At 36.5% G+C, this 20374-nt stretch overlaps 1 protein-coding gene across 2 annotated transcripts in view; it reads left to right on the forward strand.

The window, feature by feature from the left end:
- agbl4 (AGBL carboxypeptidase 4) overlaps nt 1-20374 on the forward strand; it is a 524893-nt gene that overhangs the window by 441039 nt on the left and 63480 nt on the right. For both annotated transcript variants that reach the window (XM_055168759.2, XM_055168758.2), the window contains 2 exons: nt 14988-15077; nt 18089-18203. In XM_055168759.2, the coding sequence (XP_055024734.1) occupies nt 14988-15077; nt 18089-18203 (205 nt within the window). The remainder of the gene's footprint in view (nt 1-14987; nt 15078-18088; nt 18204-20374) is intronic.

The following is a 20374-nucleotide window of genomic DNA, read 5'->3' on the forward strand; positions in this document are numbered from 1 at the left end:
TTATTTCTCGATAAAAGTAACAAAATATATGAGATAAAATGCCAAACTTATCAGATATATACATAAATACGCATTTTCCGCCATCTTGAATTATTTTCTCAGACTCGACCACAGACCTACGTCACGCTGCTCCTTTACTCCGATTGGCAGTCGCTTTGTCGCATCGCTCAGCATTTGCATAAAATAGCCTGCTTGTCTATTTTGGCCCCGCCTTGCTCGCGCAGCGGCGAGCTCGTCGCTTGTCGCTGGCAAACGGCCACTTCCATTGAAAATGAATGGTAGCCTGTCGCTCTGTCTCTGTCGCTTGTAGCTAATGTGACTGGGGGGTTAGGAAGGAACTTAGGAAGTTGATTCTTACATTTGAACTCTGTTATGGAATTAATTTTCATTGATGTGTGCTTATTTTTAATACAGTTTTACTATTTAATTTCTATTAAGTAAATGTATTAAAACATGGTGCATGATTCGAAAATGTCCCTACCCATGTTTAAAGAAAACCTATGCCATTGCATTCAATGAATCATTTTAATTGTCCTCTACTGCTGCCACGGTGCAGGTTTGCAGGTTGGCCTTTCCTTATAAACCCAATTAGCAGCCGTTCAGGTAGCACAAATCTTCAACGGTCCTTTGTTTAAGTAAAAACAAGCGGTGAGCAACAACCACCCACTAAATGACTATTTTTCTTTCCATCGCTCCCTCATTCGCTCTTTATTCCTCTCCACTCGTTCAGCTGACACTTCCTCCCTCTCTCAACCTCAATTGTCGTGAAATTGTGGAGAACAGAGATCCTCTCTCCGGAGCATGAGTGTACGCTGGTGAGATGGGGGGGGGGGTTGATTGCGGTAAATCGATCTCTAATCACCCCGCGCTCGGTGCTTTTATCCCCCTGCACCATCTACGGGCTTAAGAGGGTTCAGAGTTGTATTTACATGCTGGGTTTTGAGGTCTCTCTCTCTCTTCAAGCCCTGTCTGATACCAGTGTCATAACATGCCATTGTAATCCTCTGGAGTGAGTCGCTTCCTACATTGTGGGAACCGAAATCTCTGGCCCTTGATTGTGCACTTTACCCTCCACTTACAGGCTCAGATATAACTCCAGCTTCTGTTGTTGACCCGGGCGCACACTTTCTCTCGTGTTTCTCCTTCAGTGTGACCCGCGCTATTCCCAGCACGCTGTCCGACACGGCCCTTTCTCTGTCCGGCTTTGTGTCCCAGATAAATGCAGGAATGGCACTTTACGAATGTAATGGATGTTTTCAATGGGTTTCTTAGAGAGGTGGCGTTTGAATAAAACTGGATGTTAAATTAAAGAGGTGGTCTGATGCTTTGAGGTGAGAGAGTTACGTCGAGGAGCCCGAGGGTGGAAATGGTTAATGACCTTGTGGGAGAGTAGAGACTGTGCATGCTTGCCTGTTCTGCTTTTACCTGACCTGTACACATGAAGAAATCCACAAGCGTAAAACTCTATTTCTTTTAAAGCTCCGTCCTTGAGGAATAAAGCGAGACTGGAGAGAGAGAGAGAGAGGTACTGTGCCCTGTATAAATTTAACACTACTGACAATTTACAGCTAGTCCGTGTCGACTGATATGACGCACACACAGGCGAGCGTGTCATTCCATCGCTGCTGCAAACTGATGTTAATTCACTACAGCGTGAAGATGCGGGTGGCATTTGGAAAAGCTGAATGCTTTCAGAGGAAAGAAGCCCACAGGGGTGGAGGTTTGGGGGGCATAGAATCAACCACCAATGAGACAGCCAGCGGTCATAAAAATAGGCTTTGTGCTGACAAATGTAGGAATTTACTGTCTGTAGTTATTAAAAAAGCAGGGAGAATTGTGGCAGATTTCTTTACATGTTCCTTCGTAACTCAAAGACCACTACAAACCTGTCATCCTTTGTTGTAAGACTCATTTATGTGTGTCAAAATAAACTGTACACTAATAAGAAGTAGATTATGATATCATCTTTAATAAAAGTAATATTGCATCTATTACACATAAGAGTAGTTAAATAGTAAAATATAGAATAAGGATGATAAAATATAGGCCTTAATAATAATAAAGTAGTATAGTAGAATAAATGACATCAGATTTATAAATGTTATTGCTTTAATGCTTACTTCTGAATGCATAGAGATGTTTTCACCTTTACAGTATTCAGCTGTCAGGAATAATATATGGGACCTATATTATAATCATCTGAAATAAGTTTAGTAAATGACATCAGCTAAAAGACATCAGTCAAAACTAGTATGTTTCAGTATAGTATTAGGTTTTTCGTTTTTGATTTGTCTTGGAGAAACACAAAGAGATCTTATTTGCTCATCTTCTCTATGTGTAGATGATCTTCATTGCATGTTTTAAAGTTTTATTTTAGAATGTGGTAGTAATCATGATAATATAATACTCTGTGGTGGTGCAGACACAAATATTATTTTATTCTGGCTGTTTCTCAATACCAAGAATGCTAAGTTCAGACCTGCATCCTTCGTAGTTTAGACTTGCAAGAACTGTGGACTGAATGGTTATTTGCAGACTGAAAAATGGCATTGCTGTGAAGAACTTTTTAGTAGCATCTTTGGATGGAAGTTTGATACCGTGGCTCCACCTCCGAGCTCCACGGAGGTGGAGGTACCTTTTGCACGGTACCTTCTGCGCGTGCCCTGGCTCAAAAATGACATTGCAGCGCCCATAGCTGGACCTTTTGCCTTCAATTCATTACAATGGAAGGAAGGGACGTCGCCTCGTCCATCTTTTTTACAGTCTGTGCGTACGCTAATTAACTTTAGCTCTTTCGCCGCCATTGACGAGTTATCTTGCCAATCAAGGGAAAATGCTTCCCGGCCAATGACAAGTATTTCCGGCTTTCCGCAATACCGTTATTATCCACCAGGAGTTCCGCAACTTATAAAACCTTTTATGTTTTAAAGATCGCTCTGAATCTGATCTCTATCAAAAGTCCTTCACAAAAATCTCAGCTTTTTGCTTAAAATTTTGTGTTTTTGAAGAAACCTAATCATATTTGATAAGTAATTACAAGAGAACTAATAAAGGTGATGAATATTTTTTTTTTTAAAGCAAATGGTCTGTTCTTTCATTTGATATATTGTATGTTTATATATTTAAAGAAGAACATTTTCTGGAAGCCATTAAACTTGACAGTGAAAGAGTTAAAGATGGTGTGTGTAAATTTTAGCGGCATAATGGTGAGATTGTGAATTGCATCCAATAGCTCATCCCTCAATTTTAGAACGCATGGTAGCCGCCACAGGACAAACATGTTGTCATCTGAAACAACGTGGGACGAAACAGTTTGTCTGTTTAGGGCAACTGTAGAAACATGACAGTGACTTCCATGGGAACCCGCGGTAGATAAAAACGGCTCATTCTAAGGTAATAAAAACAATACAGTTCATTATGTAAGGTCTTTATAAACCACTGATAATATAGTTATGTATACTATATTGCATTTCTGTCAAGAAATCCTTCATAAAGTTACACAATGCACCTTTAATGTATTTAGTACAAAATGAAATGTGATATAAAACACATCCATTTATTTTTTATACTTCAAAAAGTTTTGTACAAGATAAAATAAACACAAGAAAATAGTTAAAGTACAAAGGTAAGTAATTTACTAGTGTTACGGGTATATAGAAAATATATTATTTAAGTTATGAAACTTAACTTTAACAACATAATAACAAACAACAGACTTCATATGAATAATAAAGAGAAATAAATTAATGAGACCAGTGAGATATATCCAAAGGGAATATTTCATGTTTGACCATCAGACACCGAAAAGCAGAGCAGCTGCACTGAGCAAGCAGCAAATTTCAGAAGGACTTGCCGTATGAGGCTGCCCTTGGTGGTGTACACGGCGCTGACCACCCATTGATCACCTGAAATTTACATACCTGAAATCGTCTGAGAAAATTTTTATATGGGCGCTATCTTTACTAACTGGCCAGAACAGATTTGAAGAGAAGTTTATTCATTTATATTCTCGACTAAACAGCTTTTAAAACTACATTTTATGACACAGAAAGAGTCATATTTTGAATATTGTTCAGGTTTTAAACTCCATTGCCATTGACGCGAAATGCATTCCGGAAAACTTGTTTGTCATAAATCCACACAAGTCACCTCTTGATGCATCCTCCATAAAATGGGCGGATCAAGAACGCATTAAGGGATGTTATGTGAACTTGGCTTGATGTGAACTTTAAATTAAAACAGTACTTGTGCCGCGACTGATGATGTTTCACAAGTCCAGAAAAACACAAACAAGAACGTATATTGAGAAATGAAACTGTACTCTTAAATATAAAATTGCTACTAAAAGGTTCTTCACAGCAATGCCATTTTTCTGTCCGCAAATAACCATTCAGTCCACGGTTCTTAGAATAAACATTTCTCTCATCACTACAAAGAACCTTTTCTATACATTCTGTAACTAACTGCTTACATTGCACTCACCCTTACTCTATACATTCTGTACATATCTATTTATATTTGCACTCGCCTGCACATATTGGTTTACACCTGCACTCGTCCATATTCTGTACACCTGCTTATATTTGTTTATACTTACATTTTTTAATAAAAAGAAAAAAAGACCAAAAAATGCGGAAAAATGTGTATGTGTAAACTTTTAAAGAGAAAGTTACATTTGTGTTCCCACGGGTCCTTGAAATCCTTGAAAGTTTGTGAATCTGGGGGAAAAAGTTCAAGGCCCTGGGAAGTTTTTGAAAATATACATACAAAGATACGGGTCATTAAAAATGCTTGAATCTATTTTATGCCAGACGTTTTCTGGAAAAAAATTCACACTATGTGTAGTGTAGGATAATATCATAAAAATTCTAGACTTTTTAAGCACACGTGCTAAACTGTTCACTTTAAATCTTTATATCTTCTGTATGCGAATGTTGATTCAGACCAAAATGTTTTTTTGCATAGTTGTGAAACACATGAAAAGTCTCTGGTTACGAATGTAACTGTTGTTCCCTAAGAAGGGAACGAGACGCTGCATCTTCCTTGCCATACTTCCTGCGTCCCTGTAACGCCATCTTTGGCAATATTTCAGATAGCGATATACTTCCCGCGTCACCCTGTCTTTGTCGTAAAGCCTCACCATTGGTTGAATTTGATATACACATTCAGACGCACTTACCCCTGGAGGCGTCTCCAAAGTGTCACCGCAGTGACGCAGCGCAAGTTCCCTCAAGAGGGAACTGTAACAATGTATCTAAAAAGGTAACATGATGTAACCTTGCTCTCACTTGAAATGTGTCCCCACATTTAGTCCTTGAATTTGAGGGTATTTGACCTGGAAAGTCATTAAAAGGTCCTTGAATTTGAAGTTAACTAAGGTGTGGGAACCCTGCAATAGGACCCGAGTCAATTATTCCGCTAATACCAAAGTTACCACAGACATTGCTAAGATATTACTCTGGTGGATATTTTAAGACAATTGATGGGTCAGATGGTCAGCCTGTATTGAAAAATAATGCATACCCATGGAACATATCTCAACCAATCAGAATTAAGCATTCTATAGCCCTGTCTATTCTATTCTATTTTTAGCCTAGTCTAGTCTTTTGTCTTTCTACACATATGCACCTAAAGAATTCATATCAGTACAGGGTCCCCTTAAATCGATACCAAGTGTATCTGTAACTAAATTATACATATTAGAACCGTTTCAAAGGGTATTACCCCAGTGACCACTTTTTGACAATTTTTTCAGTTTTGAAGGTTTTGAAGCCGAAAACATACTCAGCCTGCCCTTAACAGACCCAAGCTGCCATTTCTGCTAAATCTGTTCTGCTTGAGTTCCAGCTCTCTTAAAGATCCCATGTTATTGTGTTACATCAGGACTCTTTTCATGTCTTATCAGTTTGCATTAAAAGTGGCACGTCGACCGCCAGAAAAAGACAAACTGCACAATCTGCATAACCTTCAAAATCCATTAGATTTTTCACTTTTCGTCAAAGACACCTCTGCATTGGCATATTTATCGCACCCGATCTTAATATACACATTTAATATTTTATTTCCTTGCGTCGGGCGGTACTCTCAGGTGAGAAATGCTGAGGTGTCCGTGTCGACCGAGGTTGTCAACACAGAACGTCTCTCGCTTCCCATCGTTTTCCTAATGGAAGTGGGTAGCAGTAGAGGAGGGGAACGGTGCCGTTGACCTTTCGTATGATTTGGAGTCGTGAGGTCTTAAGTGAAATGAGGATTCCCAGCACCAGGCCAGGCTCACCATTAAAAAAGAAATATGGATCGGTGGAAGGGGGTTCTTTTAACAGAGTCAGCCCATTACTGGTGCTTTATGGTTTAATTGGGAGCACGTCTTCTCTATAAGAGAAAAGTTGTTTATGTCCCACCGGGTCCTTATAGGTACGACGCATTATGAAATCGGTCAAGGGAACGTCCGTGCATTAAGGCGTCACGATGCCTGACAGATGTTGAAGGGAAATGGCGTAAGATAAAACCACTGATGCAGCAAAACAAGCGAAGAGAAAAAAACTTCTCCGATTGCTAAAGCACATTTGTCTTGTTTTGTAAGAGTTTTTTCTGCCTTTGCAGGGCTGTGGGTAGCAAATGATCAGATGTGTTGCATGGGGACTTTACCAGCCTGCCGTTGATCTTTAGCATCACCTGCAGGTCAGAAGATGCAACGGCAGCTGTGTATTGTGCAGCCTTTCTAATAAAAGAGCAACATAAAGGCAAACGTTTGTCTGGAAAGCAAAGATAAAAATACTGACAATATGAACATATTACCTCCGTATGGAATGGCTGCAAGTGATTCGTAATGACGCATCTCATGGTTGTTTGTGTTAATGGCTGGGGACGGATGGGGAAGTCTATAGGCACAGCACAACATAAAGATACAGCTCTCTCTCCATCTGTCCTACATCTTAATGTGCCGTTTGCCTCCAGCATTTTTTTTGGAAATCGCTGCATTGTTTTACAACCCTCGGCGTGTTGCGGTGGGTCAGGATTTATAAGAGCCCCGGTGCCACGTCCAATGCAAGCACTCACATTTCAAATGCCCGAGCGTCTCCGTCGAGATTTCTGAATGGCAAAGCCATTCATCTCTGTGAAGGACAGAGAGAGAGTATATTTATCTTAAAATTCAACTGTTTTATGATTGCAGCCCATGCTCGAGTATTTTTCAGGTCCCTAGGAAGCAGATTAGAATATATATGGGTAAACGTTGCATAGCGGCAATCAGCATTTCCTCCGGCTCAGCACAAACCCAGATGGGATCAATAAGATATTAGGCTTGTGTACATAGCAATGAGCTAAACGATCACTGGAGTCGTTTAGGACACGGTGAGAGAGACTGTGATATATTATTGACCAACCATACACGACAAGCCAGTCCTATGGGAGGGCTCTGTGTGCATCCATGTGGTAACAGTTGCTTTACATGATAGATAATCATCTGTTCACTGCAGTGTGGTTTCCGGCTGCACCTTGTGTAGTCAAGCATAGATTATGCCCAATAAAACCAAAGGGGTGCAGAATGACACCCAGAAATAAGGAATAAGGTTTGGATTTATAAATTATAGGCTACTGTTGTCACCATCATAATGTTTTAAACACATGGTGTGCTTGTTCTCATAATGTGAATTTTTACATATGCTACTTTGTTTCTTATTTTTGCAAAGTATGATCATTTCTACATATTTAGACAGTGCATTTGACAACAAGATGCTGCGTATTAAGATCAATTTGATTTTTATGAGCTATTTGTTTTAAAGTAGTAAGTTTAAATGACCCGACACTGAAGTTGTAATAGGTTTCCAGGCATAGTTTTTAAGATATAAAGTTAAAATGTTGTTTGGAAATGCAACCATAACATAACATAAAATCTTATTTTATTGTTATTGTCATATTTTTCTCTCTTTTAAGAGAAACCTCAATTAGAGCTGGTGCCCCAGAGCATGGTGTTTTTGTGTTTTTATTACTACAACGTTAGAAAAATGGTCAAAATATGTACCATCGCTGTCATTGGGGCAGTCCCCTTTTGATAAGGTCCTGATATGTTCCATTAGGTACAGTTATGTATACATTTGTTACCAATATGTAACTTTAAAAAATTGTATTTTAAAATAATCTCTTTACGCTGTAAAAAGTAAACGTTGGATTAACTTAAAGGGGCCATGTCATGAAAATCTGACTTTTTCCATGTTTAAGTGCTATGATTGGGTCCCCAGTGCTTCTATCAACCTAGAAAATGTGAAAAAGTTCAACCCAGTAACTTAGTTTTGGTAAACCATTCTCTACAAGCACATGAAAAAATAGGTAGTTGAATTTTGGCTCCCCTTATGATGTCATAAGGAGCTCTTATTATAATAATCCCACCCCTTAATCTGAACTATCCAACCACAGCACTGCCATTTAGTGCAGAGAAAAGCACAATTGAGTTTAAATTGCAACAAACCACCATCATGGTGATCAGTGTTTATATTTGATCAGCTCATTTGCCTTTAAAAGGACACACCCAAAACGGCACATTTCTGCTCACACCTACAAGTGGCAATTGTAACATGTTATAATGAATTATCTATATGGTATTTTGAGCTAAAGCCTTCACATATGTGCTCTGGGGACACCAAAAATTTATTTGACATCTTAAAAACGTCTTTAAATTTAGTGCTGGGCAAAGATTAATCGCGATTAATCGCATACAAAGTAAAAGTTTATTTTTGCATGATGTATGTGTGTGTGCTGTGTGTAATTATTGTGTATATTTAAACACACTCACATACATATCAGAAAAAAATTATATATAATTTTTAACATTTATATATAATATATTAAAATATAAATAAATATATATACACATGTAAATGTTTCTTAAATACATACATAAATGTGTGTGTATTTATATATACATAATAATTACACACAGCACACACTTGTATATTATGCTAAAAATCACTTTTATTTTGTTTGCGATTAATCGCGATTAATTTTTGCCCAGCATTACTTAAATTTTAAATTTTTTTATTTTATTTTAATTTTTTATTTTATCTTATTTTAAGTGTAAAATTTAAGTGGAAATAGCATCATTTTTTGGGGTTTTACAGATTTAAGTTTTTTCACTTTAAAGGAGACATTTCACAAGACTTTTTAAAGATAAATCTTTGTGTCCCCAGAATACGTATGTAAAGTTCTAGCTCAAAATACCATATAGATAATTTATTATTACATAAAATTAAACATTTGCCACTTTGTAGGTGTGAGCAAAAATGTGCCCTTTTGAGGTGTTTTCTTTTAAATGCAAATGAGCTGATCTCTGCACTAAATGGCAGTGACATGGTTGGATAGTGCAGATTAAGGGGCGGTATTGTCCCCTTCTGACATCACAAGGGGAGCCAAATTTCAATTCCTTTTTTTTCACATGCTTGCTGAGAATGGTTTACCAAAACTAAGTTACTGGGTTGATCTTAATCACATTTTCTATGATGATACAACCCCGGGGGACCCAATTATAGCACTTAAACATGGAAAAAGTCAGATTTTAATGATTATGTCCCATTTAAGTGTTTTAATTAAAGTGACAAAAATGTACGTTTTTAAGTTTTTACAGTGTAGGAGCAAAGCTATACTTTTTGAAAGGGAGTGCTGGGGTGTACATATTGTGATCATTTTTTCAGACACTGTAAAATAATAATAATTGTGTGTGTCCTTGAACAGTGTGTCTTCTATTTTGCCATTTTGTTTAATTTAGTAACAATCTATATGTTCATGCATCAGCATTTAAATCATGATTCACTATTTAGCCCAACCTCATTATTTTGGTAAATAGTTCCTAAATAAAAATATTACTCATGCATATACATAAATTACAGGATGTTATTCCATGAGGGCTGCACTTTGATACATTATACACAGTTTTGTGTGAACATGTGTTTTACATTACATCATAGCTGTTACTATTATGTGCATTATAGACCTACCATGGTACAGTTTCACTGTATCGACCAATCAGCATCCAGGACCGAAACTATCCATTTTATCATTTCTTTTTGTGATGATAGAAGTGATACATTTTGCCTCAGTTACATTCTAGTAGCAATAGCGACTATGTCGTTTTGTTAGAAGCTCTGGTAAATTTCTGCAGAGGTAGTTTTTCTTGCTCCGTGTAAAAGAGGACCTCTGAGAATCTTAGATGACAGGTTTTTCTGAACTGCCTTTAGTGCAAAAATGCGACAATGATCGCAGGTCTGGTAGCTGGATTCAGTTTTTTTCCCACAAGCACAGTTCTAATCATTTCCCTTCACCATTTGCAATCCCTTCCAGACTTTAAGACAGACCCGTGGGAGCCCGAGTTACCACAGACATAATGTATTAGGCCATGCTTGTCTTTACAGCTAGTGATGGATGGATATAATATTCAGAAGGAGCCTGCTGAATAATGCATATGGATATTTTAATGTTTCATTCGCGGTCAACTCTAGAAGTGAGGGGGATATCTTTGTGGATTGACCCGTGTTCTGCTATTCTTCAGACTGCTGAGCCATCAGCGTGTGTGTATGTGTGTGTACCTTATTAATTCTATAGATATTCCCCAGACACAAACACACACGCGGTCTTTTTGTAGACAGTTATTTCCACACACATCTATTTGTCATCTTGAATCAGCAGTCATATATGGAACATAATCATCCATATTATTTGAAAGACAAATAGTTTCGTATTTTTATCATATTTGTGGTGAATGACAAAAAACAACAAGACATATTTTATGTGTGTCTGCATCTGCCCACAGGTCTATGTGTGGGAAACTGATGTGCTTTGCTGCCCTGTTCGCCATTATGTGATTTTCTTGCTTGCATTGAAAATAGTTATTTCTGACGTACACATTTGGACAACCCACGGTACAGCCGATCCGAGAAAAAACTGCAAGGCCAGATAATTTCTCTTTTTTTTGGTATTGTAACGTCCCGCCCAAAGCAACCAAACGCTCAGAATCTGAAATATGCTCGCCTCTTAGTCTGGAAGCGCATCCGACTTTTAAACAGGTGCTTTTGTTGGCACTCCAGCCTTGCTTTTCATTACCTTGAATGGTATTCCCCATTTCATTCACAACCGAAATTGTGCACAAAGAGGCTCTGATTTGATTTATGGTACATTAAATTCATCTCTGTATCCTTTGGGACTGTGAAAGGAGGAGAGGAAAACAGATCTGAGAGTCATTATTGTATCTGTAATGAGGGAATTCATTTATACAGACAGTTACTTCTGCTTAAAATTGTGCCTTTTCCTATATACACAAAAACTTTTAAAGGAAAAAACTTTAAAGCCATGTCCTGCAGTTTTATTTTTCCTTGAAGTCTATTTATAATGTTAATAGGCTGTAGACACATTTTAACCAACCCTTGAGTAATCTACAGTAGTTTTGCATTACCATTGTCCATCTCCTTGACACAATTAAACAGACAAAATGTAAAATGCTCTCTCATTTGTAAGTCGCTTAAAATAAACTGTCTGCTAATGATTGAATGTAATGTAAACAGTTTGCTACTGTATCTTAACTCATTCTCCGTCAGCCTTTTGTTGTTGTTGTTGAAATGTTGCCCGTCAGCTTTTCAAAAAATGCATTCCAGGAAAATTTTCTTCTAAAAATATATAAACATACAAATATATCAAATGAAAGAACAGACCCTCTGCTTTCAAACAAACTATAAGCAAACTAGAGCTGTCAAAAGATTAATTGCGATTAATCGCGTCCAAAATAAAAGTTTGTGTTTACATAACTGATGTGTGTGTACTGTGTGTAAATATTATGTAAATACACACATTCATGTATATATTTAAGAAATATTTGCATGTAACTCTAAAACATTTTATATACTGTATATACATTTATATAATTTATATTATATAGAAATATAAATATGTTATATATAAATATAAACAATTTAAAAAATATATATACACACGACTGTGTGTGTTTTTATATATAAATAATAATTATACACACTACACACCAGTGTTGGGGAAAGTTACTTTTAAAAGTAATGCATTACAATATTAAGTTACTCCCAAAAAAAGTAACTAATTGCATTACTTAGTTACTTTTCATGGAAAGTAATGCTTACGTTACTTTTAGTTACTTTTGCGTTACTTTTTCTTGGCTAAAGCTTGATCACTTTCAGGCCTTGCAGGTGTTTTTATGACTGAAAAGTTCTGCATTCAGAAATTGCATATTTCATCACAAAAATGTTTAGCTCTGGCCTGCCATCTCAGTTTCTGACTCAAAATGTTTCCACACAGGCACAGAGAGTGCATACGTTTAGTTTAATTCAGTACATATTTTTTAATCAAATTAATTAAACTAAAAAAGTAACTTGAGTTACTTTTTTGAAAAAGTAACTCAAATATTAATGTGTACATTTAAAAAGTAATGCGTTACTTTACTCGTTACTTTAGAAAAGTAATATTATTACGTAACTCAAGTTACTTGTAATGCGTTACCCCCAACACTGCTACACACACATATGTTATGTAAACACAAACTTTTATTTTGGATGCGATTAATCGCGATTAATCTTTTGACAGCCCTAAAGCAAACAAATAAACAAACAAAACATGGAAAAAACTTTCATCCTATCTATATTTTTTTCTTTGCTTATAAACTCTTAAATTTTTCTAAGAAAATACAAATTGTTTAGCAAAAAGCTGAAATAATTGCATTTTTGTGAAGAAATCTTGTTAAAGATCATATTCAGAACGATTATCAAAACATACACAGAGTTTAAAATTATTAAATCTTTTTTTTTGCTTCAGTTTTTTATAAATTGGGTAAATGTGCCTTCTAGTGGATAATCGCGGTATTGCAAATTAACATAAAAACTCATCAGTAACAAGTTTTTTTTTCATGCAAATGTTTTCTCTTAAAGCTCACGTAACACACGCTGTTTCTGCATTTCTGATATTAATCTGGAGTACCTATAGAGAAGTATTACATCCTTTTTATCTCTGAAGTGTGAGGAACAGACGAAGAACAAGGAAACCCAAACGCAGACGATGTCGGGGAAGCGAACACTGAACATTTATTTAACATAGAACACTGAAAACAAAAGCCCACATGGGGGCAACACAACATTAAATATGATTTTCAAAGACACTGACAAAACACTAAATCAACTAGACTCTGATGTTACATTTAAACTGGAATAAACAAACACTATAATGCACATCAGTACACAATGACCCAGCACAAGACAAGAGAGAAGAGGAGATTAAATAGGGAAACTAAACAAGATAACGAGGGCAACACAGGTGAATGGGATAAACTGATAATGAATAATTAACAGGGAGAACAAGGGGGCGGGGACTAGGAACGAGACACCAATGGCACATGCCACAATAAACAAGGCATGAGCCTCCACACGAAACAAGAGACTGTCAGAACCCTGCCACCACTATAAAACATAAATATAAAACAGACTCTCGTGGCAGAGTCCTGACACGAAGAGTCTTTAGCTAATCAGATTTATAAAAGAAAGATTAGCCTTTCAGAATCTTTCCGATAACGTACGAAAAAATGAAGAAGGAGGAGTTATACCGCTGGAGGAGCGAGTACGAGTCATGCAGCACTATACAACACTTATAACTTATGATTCACTACATGTTCGTGTCTTTTATATAATATGCACACGCCTATTTCCAACATGAGACAGAAGTCCTACTTATCGCGTGCAACTCGTCATGATCCAGTTGGGAAAATCCATCGGATCAAACACACGCAAAACTCCGCTGCTACCCTGGATAAAAAACTATATCCATTGTTTCCATAAGGCTGACTTTCTTTTCCCTACATCCAAAAACACACTTCTTCTTTCATGCCATTGTTGAGTTTTGAAATCAAACAAAACTGTCGCGTGATAAGATGTTTGCAAGTTCTAGCATCTCCCGCTGATTGACGGGTGGGCGGGGTTTTCCGGGGAAACTGCCCATATAAAGAAGTGATACGTATAGAAAACCCCTGAAACGTCAGCAGTGTCACGTGATATAAGTCTCTCTCTACACTCTCCAAGTAGCCTTAAAAAAATAGTGTTCGGGCGCCAGACAGGATTTATATATGCAAGCAATATAACATTACTTACTAGTCCAAAAACATGACAGCCAAGTCAGCAAAAACCGACAAGGTTTCTTTTTCTTAGTTGCTGCTTCGGCCATTACAAAAACATCAGGAAAATAAATAGTTGCGCTCTCACGTCCGAATTTGAAGAAGTGGAGAGAGTGACGTATGCAGATTTTTGTAGTTCTTTTTGGTATGCAGATTTTTGTAGTTCTTTTTGGTATGCAGATTTTTGTAGTTCTTTTTGTGCTCGGGTTACTACCCGAAACACCAAGTTTAAAAGTACGAGTAAAAGCGATACAGTTTTTTGTCATGTTGTTTGCACATGTGATATTAGGAAGCAAGGTAATGTGCACATGACGACGAGAGAGGTGAAGCACTGCGCAATTGAGTTACCCCTCCCACTTCTGAATGTTTTACTGAGATTTCTAATCCCGTCCGAATTGACCATCAATATTACAGACATCCTGTGATAAAATTACATTATGCCATCTACCCCTTAAAACTAATCCCGTTCGAATAGGGCTTTTATGTTCAGCAGAACAAATTTTTTTTTAAACATGTTCGTAACAACATGAAGGTGAGTAAATGATGACAGAATTTCCATCCCTTTATAGCAGAGTATTGAATAAATCATCTTTAAAGTCTTAATTTTCCAACCACAGCTTGTATGCTCTTGAGTTCAGTAGCTGGTTGTGTTTTGTGCTCCTGTGGAGTCTCCATTAGCTCTGACATTTCCCGTCACTCCTGTGCTGTCATACTGGGTTTCCATGGCTCAGACATATGGCTCCTGACCACAAATGCATCGTCCTGCCAGGACCCCTACCTGCTGAGAATAACCTTTCTGTGCGCCCTTGTGTTTCTGTTGCAGCCCATCTGAACCAAGAGCGAGAAAAACGGGTGGTGTTTCTCACGGCCCGCGTTCATCCTGGAGAATCACCTGCTTCCTTCATCTGTCATGGTAAGACCTCGTCATTCCTCGACACGCATTCGGATTCCAACAGTATGGAGATGTTGAGATACAAAACACTGACCTTTATGTTTCATCTGAACAGTTTTTCTTTTGTATTTTATAAGTTTGATTCTGTCGAGTGGAGGTCAGGGAGTGTACTGCAGATTAGAGGATGTGTCAACTTACTTTCTATGCATCACTCCTAAATCTGTTTAAAGCCGGTGATTCAAAGACCTTACCTGTCACGGGGCGCAGCGCCTGCTGACACAACATTCTGACAAAATGCCCAGATTTCAAAGGCAATTCCATCAAGAACATCAGCTATACAGCAAAACTCTGCGTTATGACAGAAAGACTTTCCTAAAAAACCCTTGATCTCAAACATTTTTTTGTTTAAAGTACAATAATAAAACAATAATGAGTAGCTTTTAAAATGTTTAATTCCTATTAAAATGAATTCATTAAAATTAAATTGTTCCACTTGCGTTAGCAACACAAAGGTTCTGAGTTCAAACCCAGAAACACACATATACTGTACTGACAAACCAAATTTATATTTTAAAGGCACTATAGTAGAGATGCATAACGATTAATCGCGATTAATCTATAGCAGAATAACAGTTCTTGTTTAAATCATATATGTGTCTGAACTGTGTATAATTATAAATATGCACACATGCATGCATAATTTTAAGAAAAATATATATATTATATATTAAGTATTTATATATAATATAAATTATACATAAATATACAAATAACACATACTGTACTGACAAACCAAATTTATATTTTAATGCACTATTGTAGGGATGCATAACGATTAATCGTGATTAATCTATGGCAGAATAAAAGTTTTTGTTTAAGTCATATATGTGTGTGAACTGTGTATAAAAATTATAAATATGCACACATGCATGTATAATTTTAAGAAAAAATATATATTTATATATAAAGTATTTATATATAATATAAATTATAAATAAATATACAAATAACACATTATGTACTGACAAACCAAATGTATATTTTAAATGCACGTAACATAGGAATGCATTACGATTAATCGCGATTAATCTATAGCAAAATAAAAGTTTTTGTTTAAATCATATATGTGTGTGAACTGTGTATAAAAATTATAAATATGCACACATGCATGTATAATTTTAAGAAAAATATATATTTATATATTAAGTATTTATATATAATTTAAATTTTACATATACATATAAGACATTATGTACTGACAAACCAAATGTATATTTTAAATGCACTTTACGTAGGGATGCATAACGATTAATCGCGATTAATCTATAGCTAAATAAAAGTTTTTGTTTAAATCATATATGTGTGTGAACTGTGGATAATAATTATGTATATATAAATATGCAAAACATGCATGTATAATTTTAAGAAAAAATATTAATTTATATATTAACTATTAATATTTATTTATAATATAAATTATACATAAATATACAAATGTATGTAAACATTTCTTAAATATATACATGCATGTGTGTGTATTTATTTATTTATTTATAAATTAAATATTTATATTTAAGTTATTATACACAGTTCACACACATATATGATGTAAACAAAAACTTTTATTCTGCTATAGATTAATCGCAATTAATTGTCATTCATCCCTACACTATAGCATCTGCCAAATGCACCAATTATTATGGATTTTCTTATTGTATTTATTATAAAGTTGTTGCAGTTGCAATGTAGTGCATGTGAGTTATATACTGTATAAGCATTAGTTGTTATTGCAATGTCCTTAGGACAAACTATGTGAAAATTAATATTATAGGGCAGGCTTAAAATATGATGCATATGCAAATGTGGTTTAGATACCATCTGCAATATTGCGGTATATGTATATAGACTGCATTCTGATGCAGTTTTATGCATATGTGACAGTATGCACTCCAGATGGCATGAAATCCACATGTTTGTACAAAACCTGATGATGTATATTTTTCCCAGCATGCTTTGATAATATTTGAAAGAGCATCTGATGTGCGTCAATGGAAGCAAAAACTGATTTTTTTGTTATCTTATTGTCACATATTTAGGCCAACTTGTATGTTAATGTAAAATGTTCAATTAGTGAACTAGAAATAGTGAGAATCTTTTTAATTTTTTCATTTTGTCCCAGATTAATAAACAATACCAGTGCCCATAATTTCTATACGATATATGACTCTGAGAGTTTGCACTGTATGCATCTCCATTACATCAGCAATCTGACACTCTCCGCTATAGATATCAGCGATGGTATCGACCGCAGCACAAATGATATCAGTCCATCACCACTGTGTGTTGCCAAATAACATAGGGCCTTCTGTGCGTCTCTTTTCTTAGTCTCAGCTCATTAATGAGTTTGGCCTTGCTGTAATTCTGAAGAGGCTTTTTATGGTTAATAGAAGTTTGGTCAAAATGAACCTTCAAAGTCACCTGCCCGGCCACCTTAATAATACACACGCCGTACGGCTATGCATGAATAAATATCAGAACTTCAAGCAATTAGATAGCATAGCGGTGTGGTCTGCCTCTGTGCCACATTGACTCAATTAGAGAGCTTGTTATGCCTCCATTAGCACTAATGAGTGGGACAGAATGGGTTAGGGATTGAGAAAGAGGGGGAAATGAGAAGGGGTCTGCTCTCTCTCTCTCTCTCTCTCTCTCTCTCATTGTTTCTTATTTACCTGTCAATTATTTGCTCTAAGCACAGGACGGTCTGAAGGACAGGAAGTGACCACACTATTGACATGCTTTATTCTCTTTGCATGTCTCTCTTTCTCTCTCTTTCTGTTACTTCGCTGCATAGATCTCTGTCTGTCTCTTTTTGTTTGTGTTGTCTGGTCTATCCCATTTGTATTGACTGGAGATGTATGTCTCTGATGTTGTAATTCTTTGTATTGTCCAATTATTTTTGGCTTTCAAACTAAATTTGATGGTGGATGGACCTTTCATTGTGCGCGTTTGTTTTCATCTGGTGTTTTCTGCAGGTGTGATTGACTTTCTGGTCAGCCAGCATCCCATCGCGCAGGTCCTGCGTGATCATGTCGTCTTTAAAATCGTACCCATGCTCAACCCCGATGGCGTTTACCTGGGAAACTACAGGTCAGAAACCAACTAATCACTATGCAAGTACTATTTGAAGGGACACTCCACTTTTGTTGAAAATATGCTCATTTTTCAGCTCCCCTAGAGTTAAAAATGTGATTTTTACCATTTTGGAATCCATTCAGCTGATCTCCGGGTCTGGTGCTAACACTTTTAGCATAGCTTAGCATAATTCATTGAATCTGATTAGACCATTAGCACCACGCTAAAAAATAACCAAAGAGTTTCAATATTTTTCCTATTTAAAACTTCTGTTACATCGTGTACTAAGACCGACAGAAAATAAAAATTGCAATTTTCTAGGCCGGTATGGTAGGAACTATACTCTCATTCTGGCATAATAATCAATGACTTTTCTGTCTTAACATGGCTGTAGCAGGCGCAATTATATTACGCAGCGCCTGAAAATAGTCCCATTGTAACTTAAAATCCTGGGGACTATTTTTGGGCACTGCACTGCGTAATATCATTGCGCCTGCTGCAGCCATGTTACGGCAGCAAAGTTTTAAATATGAAAAAATGTTGAAACTTTTTAATCATTTTTGAGCGTGATGCTAATGGTCTAATCAGATTCAATGGATTGTGCTAAGGAATAACAAACCTGCAAATGTCGCAACTGGCCAATCAGAATCAAGCATTCCAACGAGCCGTGTAATAAAGAACAGACACAAAACAAATTTTGTTGCCCAAAGGGCAGTTGAAGATCTTTCAGACTATATAAAGATAAGAAAGAATTGGTTCCTTAAACAACCTGTGACTAAAAGTGTAGGAGTCATCCAAAAATGAATTCTAAATGGTCTTAATTTTTCTCCAAACTGGTATTACTTTATATATATATTTTTTGGAACACATATAATGAAAATATAATGAAATTCCATATAATGAAAGTGAAGGGAATTGAGGCTGTTCAGTTTAAAATGAAAAGCACCAAAAGATGTATGCATAAGATCCTGTACTATATATTATAAGTCTTCTGCAGCCATATTATTTGTGCGCTCTATCTGTATATAAGATATTTTTTTCTTTTTTTTTATTTGTTACGATTAACTTTTTATTAACTGTGTTGCAACCCTACGTCAGTATAGGGCTTATTCGCAAACACCGGAAGTCGCTAGCCGCGGCCATCTTGTTGACATAACATCTGTCCTGCCCCTAGCCGCACGTACATTTGAGTTGAGGGGAGCAGTAGCCTAATGGCTTAATCTCGTCTGTATTAAGAGAAGATGAGCTTGATTATTGTGGAACCATATCAAATAGACCCAGTAGCCTTAAGTAAAGATCCGTCCTTATTGCCAGCCGTAACTTATCCGGATATTTATAACTATATCGTTCATACAGTATCCGCATTCATCATACAAGCACTGAAGGGCCGTTCACATTATAACTATAACGATTACTATATCATCGTCCACATCACCAAACAATACGTTTATGCAAATCACTTGCCTTTTAATATTGCTTGTAATAAAAACTTTTGCAGATGTCCTCAACACGCTGAGTTTCGCGTAACTCTAAACAGTGAATCTAGTTTGTGTAATCTCTTACCTTTTGGCATAACAGTTAGTTAATGTAATAGATTAAAACGCATTACGTAGTCAATTTTCACAGCAACTGGAGGTAATCTAATGTTATAGACCTCAGCAATGAGCTTACTGTCATTTTAAGTGGCCGTGCACTTGAAGTTCAAATAGATTTTAATGGTATCAATGGTTTATCCTTCATCAGGTGGGAAAAATCGCTCAGAAAGTGATCCCAATGATGTCGTTCATTGTATCTGTATCGTTATATTTTTGGTGTGAGCTCCGCTATTCTGTTTAATATAAAACGACCTATTATTATGTTCATATAGTTATTAATACTCATTTAATAACAGTCTCAATTTATGGCAGCTTATTTGAAAGAGCAGTTTCAGCCACTGCTTACAGCTAACCATATGTGATCAAATTATGGGGACAGACTTGGCTGTGAGGCATATATCCCTAACGTTACCTGGGGTAAAATGATGGGGACAGACTTTGCTGTTGGGAGTCTCTCCTTCGCTGGTTCAACTCCTCTGTCTCCTGCCTTTCATGTTTTCTGACAGTCGGTATCGCATAAAAACTAATTCCGGGGTTCTTTTTGCTGTTGTTAGAACATCCGTGTATTACACCACACACCATCGCGCGGTT

This window comes from Misgurnus anguillicaudatus, chromosome 5, assembly GCF_027580225.2.
Source record: "Misgurnus anguillicaudatus chromosome 5, ASM2758022v2, whole genome shotgun sequence".
Lineage (NCBI taxonomy): Eukaryota > Metazoa > Chordata > Actinopteri > Cypriniformes > Cobitidae > Misgurnus > Misgurnus anguillicaudatus.